This window comes from Myotis daubentonii, chromosome 8, assembly GCF_963259705.1.
Source record: "Myotis daubentonii chromosome 8, mMyoDau2.1, whole genome shotgun sequence".
In the NCBI taxonomy this organism is placed as follows: Eukaryota; Metazoa; Chordata; class Mammalia; order Chiroptera; family Vespertilionidae; genus Myotis; species Myotis daubentonii.
Window position 1 is genome coordinate 11,246,680 of NC_081847.1, and position 12,861 is coordinate 11,259,540.

The 12,861-nt window shown below is 48.9% G+C and overlaps 1 protein-coding gene across 4 annotated transcripts in view; it reads left to right on the top strand.

Annotated features, from left to right (window-relative positions):
* ZFP64 (ZFP64 zinc finger protein) overlaps window positions 1–12,861 on the top strand; it is a 249,068-nt gene that overhangs the window by 132,451 nt on the left and 103,756 nt on the right. The window contains exon 9 of one of the 4 annotated variants that reach the window (XM_059705284.1): window positions 10,815–11,004. The exons of the other annotated variants lie outside the window; for them this stretch is intronic. Coding sequence (XP_059561267.1) covers window positions 10,815–10,861 — 47 coding nt within the window. The 3' untranslated portion in view covers window positions 10,862–11,004. Of the gene's footprint in view, window positions 1–10,814; window positions 11,005–12,861 lie in introns of those variants that run through there. 4 annotated transcript variants of the gene reach the window in all.

Consider the following 12,861-nt stretch of genomic DNA (forward strand, 5'->3'; position numbering starts at 1 on the left):
GTATTGATCCCTTTAGTATTATGAAGTGGCCTTCCTTATCTTTTGTTATGGCCTTCACTTTGAGGTCTATTTTGTCCTATATAAGTATTGCTACCCCAGCTTTCTTTTCATTTCCATTTGCCTGAAAGGTATCTTTCCATCCCTTCACTTTCAGTCTGTGTGAGTCCCTTATTCTGAGGTGGGTCTCTTGTAGACAGCAAATATATGGGTCATGTTTTTTTTATCCATCCAGCCACTCAATGTCTTTTTATTGGAGCATTTAGTCCATTTATGTTTAAAGTTATTATTGAAAGGTACTTTTTTGTAGCCATTTTTATTTTTTGTGCCTGTTTTCTTTCTTAGCTTTTTATTTATTCTTTTTACAGTATTCCCTTTAGCATTTCTTGCATTGCTGGCTTGGTAGTGATAAACTCCCTTAGCCTTTTTTTTTGTCTGTGAAGCTTCTTATTTCACCTTCAATTTTGAATGATAGCCTTGCTGGATAGAGTATTCTTATATACATTCCCTTGCTTTGCATCACTTTTTAAATTTCCGTCCATTCTTTTCTGGCCTGATGTGTTTCTGTTGAGAAATCATTTGATAATCTAATGGGAGATCCCTTGTATGTAACTTTCTGTCTCTCTCTTGCAGCCTTTAAGATTCTCTCTTTGTCCTGAACATTTGCCATGGTAATTATGATGTGTCTTGGTGTGGGTCCTTTCGAGTTCATCTTGTTTGGGTCTCTGTGCTTGTGTGACTTTTTTCTTCCCCATCTCAGGGAAGTTTTCTGATATTATTTCTTCAAATAAGTTTTCTAACCCTTGTTCCTCTTCATGTTGTTCTGGCACCCCTATTATTCCTATGTTGCTTCGTTTCATGTTGTCCCATAGTTCCCTTAGGCTCTCCTCCTGTCTTTTAATTTTTTTTTCCACTTGCAGTTCAGTTTGGGCGTGTTTTGCTTCACTGTCTTCTAATTTGCTAATTCGGTCCTCCGCTTCTCCTAGTCTACTGTTGAAAATTTCCATGGTGTGTTTTATTGGAGCTATATCACTCTTCATTTCTTCTTGATTCTTACATAAGTTGATTTTTTCCTCCATCCAGTTTATGCACTCTAGGATCCTTATTCTGAATTCTTTATCTGACATGTTGCATGCCTCTGTTTCCCCCTAGCTGCTTTTCTGGCGATTCATCCTTTTCTTTCCTTTGGGGTTTTCTTTGTCTACCCATTTTTGGTCTCACTGACTGATCTAGATGTCGAGTCATGCAGGCGCTGCTCCTTGGGTGGCAGTGGTTCCTCGGGCTGCAGTTGCTCCTCAAGTCATCGCAGTAGTGGCTGTTCTTCAGTTGGCAGCAGCTCCTCTGGTGGATGCTGTTCGCAGCAGTTGTGTCTCCTCTGGCTGGTAGGTGAGGCTGCTCGCACAGCTGCTGTTCCTTGGACAAGAGTGGGCTGATCACAAGGCTGCTGCTCTTCGGTGGGGGCAGGCTGAGCACGGCTGCTGCTCCTTGGACAGGAGTAGGCTGTTCATGTGGCTTCTGCTCCTTGGATGGGCACGGACTGTTCACGCGGCTGCTGCTTCTTGGATCGGGGCTGGCTGCACACTGCTGCTGTCCCTCAGATGGGACGGGCTGCTCGTGAGGCTGCCACTCTTTGTACAGGGGCAGGTTGCTTACAGGGCTACTGCTCCTCATACAGTGCCGGCTGCTAGTACAGCTGCTGCTCCTCAGATGGGGGATGGGCTGCTTGCATGGCTGCTGCTCCTTGGGCAGAAGTGAGCTGCACATGCGACTGCTGCTCCTTGGATGGGGGCAGGATGCTCATCCAGCTGCTGCTCGTCAGTCAGGTGCAGACTGCATGTGGCTGCTCCTCCTTGGACCAGTGTGGGCTGCGCAGGGCTGCCGCTCCTCAGATGTGGTCGGTCTGTCTGCTCATGTGGCTGCTGCTCCTCAGACAGGGGCAAGCTGCTCAGGCAGCTGCTGCTCCCCAGGCCGAAGTGAGCTGCACTTGCGGTTACTGCTCCTTGTACGGGGGCTGTCTGCTTGTGTGGCTGCTGCTCCTCTGACGGGGGATGGGCTGCTCGCGTGGCTGCTTCTCTTTGGGCGGGCACAAGCTGCACATGTGTCTGCTGCTCCTCGGATGATGGCAGGCCACTCACCCAGGTGCTGCTCATCGGACAGGTGCAGGATGCGTGTGTCTGCTGCTCCTCAGACTGGTGTGGACAGCACAGGGCTGCCACTCCTCGGATGTGGGCAGTCTGTTCGTGTGGCTGCTGCTCCTCAGATTAGGGCAGGCTACTCGGGCAGTTACTGCTCCTTGAATGGGAGTGGGCTGCTCATGGCGATGCTGTTCCTCGTATGGGTATGGGCTGCTCACACCACTGCTGCTCCTCGTATGGGGGCAGGCTGCTCATGCAGCTGCTGCTCCTTGGATGGGGGCAGGTTTCTTGCACACCTACTGCTCCTCAGACAGGAGGAAGGTGTGGGTTGCGCAGCTGCTGCTCTTCGGATGGGGGCGGGCTGCGGGGGGCTGCCACTCCTCAATCGTGGGCAGGCTGCTCGTGTGGCTGCTGCTCCTCAAATGGGGCAGGCTGCTCACATGGTTGCTGCTCTTCGGACAAGGAAGCGGGCTGCTCACACAGCTGCTGCTCCTTGGACAGGGGCAGGCCATGTGAGGCTTCTGCTCTTAGGCCTGGGGCAGGCTGCTCATGTGCCGGGGTCCAACCCCAGCGGGTCCAGGGGTCCCCAAAGGCGTAGACGGAGTCGGCGAAGAAGGAAGGACACGGAGACAGCATTCAGTTGATCAGCAGCCTAGCCAGGATCTCCAGCCAGGTTCTGTCCAGGTTCTCCAGGCAGGTCCAGTCACCAGGTTCTAGTCAGGCTCTCCTGCCAATCTCCGCAGTCAGGTTCAGTCCAGGATCCCCTGCAAACATATTAAGAACAGTATGCCATATATGCCAGGTCCCTTGAAACAGCAAGCATGGACCGGCTCCCGGCACTCATGGGGCTGTTGCTCCTTGGACAGGAGTTGGCTGCTCACATGTCTGCTGCTTGCATGGTTGCAGTGCCCTGGGCTAAGGCAGTGGGCCGGTCAGAGGGGAGCATGCTTCAGAACTCATAGGAGCCTGTGCCCAGGGTGGCTGGAGACTTGTTGACCGTGGGACCACAGCCGAGGTAGCAGGTCTCTGGCAGGGGTTTCTGTAGAGTCCCAGGTGTTATCTGAGGGCACCCTGGGTGAGGGTGAGGCCTGGCTCCCAGTTACAGCAGCTCTCCCCTTAAAAACGCTAGGCTTCTGAGGACAAGCCGGCCTCCCGGAACTGCTTACAATGGTAGCAGAGGCTGTCTAGTTAGGTGAGCCCATTTAGCCTGACCCCAAAGGTCCTGCGGATCTATCTGTGCCTCACTCACATACACACACACACATCCCACATGACCACACACTCCTCTTTTGGTCCCTCACTGACACACTCTCTCCCTCACTGCCGCCTTCTTCCTGCCTCTGTAGTTGGGTCTGGGGTGTTATTGACCCGCTTGTGGATGGAGTTTCCTCTCCAGGTGTCTGGTTATGAGGCTCACTCTCTAGCACCTGGCCAGACAGGTTAAAATTCACCTCGACAAGACACAACACAAAGGGACCAAAGCACGAATGTACTCACAACAATAATAACCCCACTATAAGTGACCACCTGAGAAAAGAGAATTAGGGGCGAGAAAAGAGAGCATAAGTGATATCAAAGAGAGTGAAAAGATAAGAGAGAAAAGAAAAAGGAAGAAAAAGGAGAATATATATATATATATATATATAGAGAGAGAGAGAGAGAGAGAGAGAGAGAGAGAGAGAGAGAGGGAAACACCACTGAACCAATAGATAAACAAACAAAACAAACAAACAAAAATAAAAAAATACAAACACCAAACCCCCAGCAAAGAGGGTGGGGGCAGAATCTGTAGATGCTGAGCTTATATATAGAAGATAAGGTTAAGAATTGGATGAATATGGGGAGGATCTCAGTTCAGTATAGAGGAAGTAGAAAGGGGATAGATGGATAAGAGGAAAGAAAACGAGAAAAAATAATAATAATAAATTTATAAAAAATTTGATTTAAAAAATGGTATAAAAATAGCAAATAAAAATAAAATGAAAAAGAGTGATGGGAAAATAATGTGAAAATAAATAGAAAATAAAGCAACAAACAAAAACAGGAAAACAAAGAGGAAAAAAAGAGAGAGAGATAACAAAGTAATAAAAAAAATGAAAATGAAAAAGTAAAGTGTTCCTTTGGCTGGCTTAAGATCCCAGTCTTTTGTACTGTAGTGTTTCTCAGGTTCCAGTTGCTGGGACTGAAAGTCTGTCTTTAGTCCAGCCCTGTTGGACTCTCGGGGACTATTTAGGTTTTTGGGGTTTTTTTTAATCCTTTGTACCGTCAGGGTGGAATCTGGGTGTGGCTGTGTTAGTTGCCTGGATACTGGAGGGAGAGAGGGGCTGTCTCTTCAGGACAAAATGGCTGCCCAGGTCCCAGGCTCAGGCATGACTCCGCGCCAAACTCGCTGCCACTTCTCCTGGACCCCCCTCTGCCCCCAGATTCCACAATTCCGCACCTTCTCCCACACTCCAGCCACGGGTAAGTGTCTGTATCCGAAGGGTCCTATGCACTAGGCTCAATGAAGAAAGGCACAAGCCACAGAGGCCGGAGAGGCTGCCCCTCTGCACGCTCCTCTCCTGCCGGCACTGCTCAGCCTTTCCTGACTGTGGACCCAGATCCAGAATCCGCAGTTCTGCGGACCTTCTTTCCACTGCGCCTATCCCAAGGGACACGGCCCAGGCTGGTGCCGTGTGGCTTCCCTCTGATCCTCAGGGCTCAGAGGTCTGGCCGATTATCCTTCCCAGAGCCTTGACTTTACCTTTCTCCTGGAGTCCTCTGCCTTTCCCGGCTGCAAAACTCCCAGCTGGATCTCCTCTGTCAATTCGGGCTGGATGTTACTGTTTCAGCTGCTCACCCTGTCTGCTCCGGGACAAGGCACGGACACGTCCGTCTATACCGCCGTCATTTTGTCTCTCCTCCGTTTTAAAAACTTTTAAATTTATTTTCATTTTATTTTAAAAATTGCATTTAATGATATATTTTGTTATATTTAACTCCATATGTTATGTTTTATAGTAACCAGATTTAAAAAGGTTTAAAAAAAAAAAGCAAGTGAGCCCTAGCCAGTTTGGCTCAGTGGGTAGAGCATCAGCCCTCAGACTGAAGGGTCCTGGATTTGATACCTCATTTGCAGGCTCAATTGATGTGTCTTTCTCACATCAATATTTCTCTCTCTCTCTCTCTCTCCCCCCCCCTCTCCCTCTCTCTCTCTCTCTCTCTCTCTCTCTCTCCCCTCCTTTCTACTGTCTCTAAAAATCAATGGAAAAAAATATCCTCAGATGAGGATTAATACACACACACACAAAAAAAGCAAGTGAGACTAGTTTTGATAATATATTTTAACTTGGTGTATCCAGAACATTATTTCAAAATGATTTTTGAAAAAAATAGCAATGAGATGTTTTTAATTTTTTTTTCTCATACGGAGTCTTTGCAACCTAGTATATATTTTATGCCAATAGCACATCTCAATTTGGATACTAAGTTCACAAAGGTTTTATCTGGATTTAGATTTTATAACGTTCACAGTTGAAAAAGTCGATGCATATGGCCCAATTGTACCAAATATCCTTAAAAGTGTTCTCAAACCTGAGTCAAGTATCGATTTTGCAGTTTTAATTTAAATTTCAATGAAGTAGAGTTAGAAATCCATTCCTCGGATGCAGGGGCCACATTTCCAAGTGTGGTGGCCACTGGGGCGTGTGGCGGCCGATCGGCCAGCTCAGGTCCATTCGGAACCTAGCCGAGCTCGGGCCAGGACCGGTTAGCACAGGCCTGGGAGCTGGAAGTGGTGTATCCAACGAGCAGAGAGAGAGAGAGAGCAACTGAGGAAGGGACTCGTAAAGGCGTGTGACTTGTCTGTCTCAAACGGAAGACAGGGCCCAGGGTGGGAAGAAGTTGCTGTGATGCTCTGAGAGGGACGCACGGACTTCCAGTAACTCCGCACGTGTCCACACCACACAGCCTGGGAACACACCCTCAGGGCTGTCACCGGCTCCTAAGGGGGCTCACCGCGCCGCTGGGATAGCAGAACACTGCCTGCAGCCTCCGTGTGCGCCCGCCAGAGGAAGGACAAACAGAACCTGATCCGTTCTGCGGGGGCCATGCGATCCTGGGTCCTGCCTTTGAAAAGATCGCATGGATCCGCAGGTCTCAAAAACAAAAGCAGTGGGACAAGAAACTATTTATATCAGTGGTTCTCAACCTTCCTAATGCCGCGACCCTTTAATACAGTTCCTCATGTTGTGGTGACCCCAACCATAAAATTATTTTCGTTGCTACTTCATAACTGTAATTTTGCTACTGTTATGAATCGTAATGTAAATATCTGATATGCAGGATGTATTTTCACTGTTACAAATTGAACATAATTAAAGCATAGTGATTAACCACAAAAACAGTATGTAATTATATATGTGTTTTCCGATGGTCTTAGGCGACCCCTGTGAAAGGGTCGTTCGACCCCCAAAGGGGTCTCGACCCACAGGTTGAGAACGGCTGATTTATATAAATGACAGTGCCTTAGAACATTTAAAGACACAGATACATAATATGTAAGTATTGTAACAGGCTGGAAGGAAGCATCCGTTTCATGATAACAGTAGCTTTAGGGGGGCTCTTGAGGGCAGGGACACTGGGCACAACCTTAGCAGTGGTTTTATTTTCTTTCTTTAAAAGCATCTGGAGATCGCAACACAATGATTATATTCGGTGATCTGGGGCATTGGGACTATAGTGTTTGCTATGCGAAGTTCTGTACTTTTCAGTTGATTTGAATATTCTTCATTTAAAAAAAAAAGCTATCCTAAGAGAAGGGAAACCTCTGTCACCCCCATATACAGAGGTGGGCAAACGTAGGTTTACAGTTCTGAGTATGCAAAACTAGAGTTTATTCTTGTGTTATTTATGAATTATTGTATTTTCCAGACAAACCCTACTTTTGCCCCGCCCAGCATCGTTGGTCCCTGCGTGGCCTGTAACTTCCAGTGCTGGCCCTGGTTTGGGATTAGGGAGCACAGAGCTAATGTTACATACTGTGTTTACTTATAGCCTTTTCTGGGGGAAAAAGTTGCTGGCCTGGTTCAGCAATGACTGAGGCTGACAAGCAGGAGGATTTTTAACTCTTTCACCACTGGCAGCAAGCCACCTTTTTTTTTTTTTTCCTTTGTGGCTTCAGGAATTTGAAGCCTCACATGTACCACTCACTGAATATTTGGAGCACAGAAGGCCAACGTGTTCCATGTGGAGCAAAACCATAAGTAAATATTCCAAAGTTGGCAGTACAGTTCTCTATAGCAAAGAAAATAAATTCCTCTCCTGATTTCTGAAGATCTAATCGCTGCTCTAGGCCACATGTCCGTGCACCCACCCACCTCAGTCATATGCTGAAACCCTGCTCCCACCGTGATGGTATTTGGAGATGGGCCTTCAGGTTGGAGGCTGGAGCCCGGGATAGAATCAGTGCCTTGGTCAGAAGAGACCCAGAGAGCTTGCCGCCTCTCTCTCTGCTCTCCGCCACCGGAGAGCACAGTGAGCAGGTGGCTGTCTGCAAACCAGGAAGAGAGCCTCACTAGACAGCAGATCTGCTGGCACCTTGGTTTTGGACATCTTAGCCTCTGGCACTGCAAGAAGTAAACGTCTGTCACTTAAGCCACCCAGCCTGGTATCTATCCTAAAAGGGTAGTAGGCTAATTAGACCGGGTCGACCGGATATCTTCCAGTCATCCGGTCCTCCTTCCGGACAAAGCCATGGTGGCGAGGGCTGAGGCAGAGGCAGTTAGGGGCGATTAGGCCAGCAGGGGAGAGCAGTTAGGGGTGATCAGGCTGGCAGGCAGAGTGGTTAGGGGCAATCAGGCAGGCAGACAGGTGAGCAGTTAGGAGCCAGAGGTCCTGGATTGCAAAAGGGATCCCGGGTTGGAGAGGGTGCAGGCCAGGCTGAGGGGAACCCCCACCCCCATGCACGAATTTCATGCACGGGGCCTCTAGTCTTGTTATAGCAGCTCTAGCTGATTAAGGTAACTTCTAAGATAGCCTTTCTGTAACTCCATCACTAGTTGTGTGGCCTGAGTACCCAATTTCCCCAAGCCTCAGTTTCCTCATCTGTCTAATGGGGATAATACTAGTAATCTTCACAAAACCAATGTGTGGCACAAATGCAGTAATATGTGTAAAGCACATTTTGCAGTAGATGCATACATATTCGTTATTTTGGGGCCTTTACCTCTTTTTGTCATTCACATAATAACTGGATGACTATATTGGGTGGTGGCAAAGGACACAGGTTTGTCAAATGATCACCCACTTCGTAAGAGAATTTGGGCAACTTACTAGCCATAGGGAGTTAGGTAACTAAGTAAAAGGTTCCTTGTAGAGCCCCTAGCAGGGGACCTGCCCGTGGTCACTGCTGCTGTCCAATACCGCCTGTGGGGGAGGGGGTGTTCTTATCCATCCCCTGGGGGGCGGTTTCCTACCCATACCGGGAGGAGGCTGCTCTCATACATACCGCACACAATCTGACTTAGTCTTGCGAATTCATTAAACGATTTCTTGTAGAAAAATGTAATTCTGAGCTGCACCAGTATAAACCATCATGCATTCATTTTTTTAAAAACCCTTCATATTTACATGTATGGCTTGGATTCCGATTTGGAGCCTGTCTAGTTATCACTGTTACCCGTCAGCCTTGCTCCTGCAGCCGGGCTGTCAGTGCAGGCCTCCCTGGGTGGGACTGTACCCACAGGGGGAGGTGAAGCAGCTGTGACTCATCCAGGGCTGGTCCCTGCCTTTGACTCCGGCCGGACTCTGGGTCTCGCGTCCCCTGATTGCACTGGGAGCCGCCTTTCGCAGGGAACCAGTGGGAGGGTGGCGAGCACCCGTGGGCAAAGGGACAGGGAAGAGGCCTTTGTAAAATCAGCCTCCACGACCCAAACAACAGCTCTCTGCCCAGGTGACCTTGGGAAAGGACAGGGCTGACCTCAGGGGTGTACCGCGGTCCCTGTTCTTGGGGCCGCATACCTGGTGTAAGGCTCTGCCGTCGCCAAATTGAAACTCTCAAGACCTGAACTAGAGGCCCCGCATGTTCATTTTGCAGTGGGCCCTGCCGTTCCGCGCTGGTCCTGGGAGGGAAGCCACGGCTCCTGGGCACCCGGCACACAGTGACGTTATCAGTGATGACAGGTGAATGGTGCACCCAGGGAACAGTGCTGGCCCCAGTCAGTGATGCGTGCGCCAGGGGTTTGACACAAATTATCTCATTGACTCTTCCCTGGACCCATCTCAGCGATGATACAACTTGACAGTCGTAATCAAAGTTCCCATTTCTTAAGCACTTACTCTATGCTAGTCATCTCGACGGGCCCTTCATATGCATAATGTCTTACCTTTCACGACAGTCTAGGAAGTGGCTCCTATCTGTTCAGCCACATCTTAATTCTTCTTACAAACACAAGCGATTAAGTGAGGAAAATGTAGAGCAATCCAACGGAAGCAGAAGGAAGAGGGCAATAAAGGTAATTTTTAATAGAACAAAATGGAAAACAAAGATCTTGGGAGAAAAAACTGGTCAAGCCCTGGCTGGGTTGGCTCAGTGGCTAGAGCAATGGACTGTGGACTGGAAGGTCCCGGGTTCGATTCTGTTCAAGGGCACATGCTCGGGTTGCGGGCTCGATCCCCAGTTGGGGGCATGCGGGAGGCAGCTGATCAATGATACTCTCTCATCATTGATGTTTCTATCTCTTTCTCCCTTCTCCCTTCCTCTCTGAAATCAATAAAAATATATTTTAGAGGGGGGAAAAACTAGTCAAGCCAAACCTGATCCTTTGTAAAGACTAAAAAATCTAAGAAAATTGTCTAAATAGACTTGTCAAAGCAAATAAAAAAAAGGACACATAACTATAAATATTAGGGACAAAAAGATTGCTAAACTACAGATAGGAGAAAAATAAGGAAATTTTATTCTGTATGAAAATTTCTTGCCAAAAGAACATGAACACTTGGCAAAATTAACTATGTCCTAGAGAAATAACAGCAAAACTGAACTGAGTGTGCAGAGACCTAAATAGACCTAATGCTGTAGGGCAAGCACGTCAGACTCAGGGCCAGCGGGCCGGGAGTTTAACATGCTTGCTGTAGGGGGAACCGAGTCAGTAGCGAACATGTGCACACACATGCACACACATGTGCACATCAGGCATAAGCAGATTTGCAGACTGGTTCCACCAAACACTGAAGAAACAGGAAGGTAGGTGCTGTTACTGCTGCCAGGTACTGATAGCTAGCATCTATTGAGCATTAAATGTGTACCAAGCACTATGCTAATAGCTCTCCAGGTATAAATTCATAAAGGTAGGCACTGTTGTCCTCATTTTACAGCTGAGGGAAACTGAGGCCCAGAGATTTTCAGCAGTTTGCTGAGAGTTATGCTAAGGGCAGGTGGAAGAGCTGGGATTTGAACCAGGTTCTTCTGTCAGCTCCACAACTAGCATCCATCGCATCTCCATGCCATTGCTGCTCAGACCGGCTGAGGGAAGCTGTGTAGTTTGGGTCCAAGGGACGGAACAACTATGGTCTTTTGGTCTCTGAGTGATTCCGTGTCAGCTTCGGTCCCTGGATGGATAGTCCCTGACTGGGCCTTCCGCCCCCACCAAGCTCACAGCCCCGTGCTCCCGATCATGCCTCCTCCCCTTAGTGTCCTCTCAGCAGGTCGTGGCTGTTGTCATAGGAGGGCGCTGTGCTTCGGACTCTGAAGGGAATCCAGCTTGGAGCCGTGGCCGCTGGCTCTCCTAGCCCTATGATTCCGGACAAGAAGCTGCTGCACGGGAATGACGCCATGTATGCAGTTTTCATGTGAAATCCCGTTATGACAAAGGCCGTTTACAGTTTTAAAAAATTAGACGAATGCCCGGCTGGCGTGGCTCAGTGGTTGAGTGTTGACCTATGAACCAGGAGGTCATGATTCGATTCTCCGTCAGGGCACATGCCCGGGTTGCTGGTTTGATCCCCAGTTTGGGACGTGCAGGAGGCAGCTAGCTGATCACGTGCAGGAGGCAGCTAGCTGATCAATGATTCTCTCTCATCATTGATGTCTCTATATCTCTCTCCCTCCCCCTCTCTGAAATCAATAAAAATATATTTTTAAAAAATTAGACAAATGTAATTGGGATGGTTGTACGCTGTCTTGCCTAATTCCCATAGCAGAACCCAAGCAGCCCACACAGAGCCCACTGCCGGCCACCACAGGGAGGGAAACATTCCACCCCCTCCTTCTCCACACCCAGAACACTCAAGCCCGGAGAGCCCATTCATTCACGCATTCGAGGAAGATTTTCTTCTTCCTCAACTTCCCCATCCCCTCCCACCGCCCCCATCAATGATCCCCTCCCTCCCATGTACTCGCAAAGCTTGAAACACCAGTCACCCACTCCAGGGACCTCAGGGCCCAGGGGAGGATCAGAAACACGCGCAGCGGGGGGTGGGGGGTGGGGGGGCACACTGGTGGCCAGGAAAGCCAGTCCCAGGCAGGGGCCATGCCTGTGGGTGTCTCTCTCACTCTTTCCAATGTGCTCCAGCCAGTAGCCTCCATGCTGAAATCTGAAGTTACCCAATCTTTACATTTTTTTAAGAAAAGCCAGAAGCTCAAATTTCATGTGTATTTTACCAACCTTTCAAACTCCTTATAGATCGGACAAAATCCAGTGTCAGGCCGGATTTTGTGGTCCTTCATGCCTCAGTTTCCTCATCATTAAAATGGGGACAAGGAAAGTTACTGTGAGATCTGAGCGATTTGTAACGCACTTCACACCCTGTCTGCCTTATTGTTGGTTTTTAAAATAATAATAAGTTGATTGGATGGAGAAACCTGTGCAAGCCGAGTCATTGATCGCATCTCCCTCCCTCCACAACCCCTAAGTGCTGACGGACTCAATCTTTCCACTTCCGACCATTTTTAGCCATGTTGACACAGCCTCGGGCCTGGGTGCCTGCGTTTGAGTTCAGTGGGGCCTCACCCCACGGCCCGGTGGCTGGAGCCTTCAAAGCCCTTGTTCCCATTAAAGATGCAAAGAGGCAAAACTTCTCTGTCCTCAGGGACGGTCCTGAGGGGCACCGAGGATCACATTTAAAAAGAGATGTGCCCCCCAATCTAGTCCTCTCCCTGACAGCACCACCCCAGGTGCCACACTGTGCACACAAATATCTGCTTCTTCTCTTATTACAATTTCCCATCTGAAGACATGAAGCCTGACCTTTTGTCAAGTCTGATAAGCGGCCGGCCGTTTTCTATTTCTGACCCTAGAATTCAAAAACGCAGTGCAGTCCATAAAGGCCTGGAAGCTTCTCTCAAAATGAAAGATGGAATCATTCTCAGTTCCCTGTAAAATGAGAGACGCTATCCCCAAGACATCATCATCGCCGGATGACAGAGAACAGCCTGCCTGTCACTTGATACAGCGCCTGGGGTTGAAGCACGGGTAGCAAATGATTTAAAAACTCACATGGGTCCCTGGTGCCCCAGGGGCAGAAATCAGCCGGAACCTGGAGAGTGGGCCATTGCTCAGTCTCACACTGGTTGCCCGGCTCTGGCACAGGGGTGGCTGGGGGTGCCATTCACTGGCTGGGACACCGCCCTGCCCTGGAATTTGGGGGTGTCTAGCTCAGGTCCTGGCAGTCATCGCACTGAAGGTGTGATCCAGCTGCACCATCCAGACACCAGGAGACACAGTCAAGCAAATGGCCACGGCGACCCCCC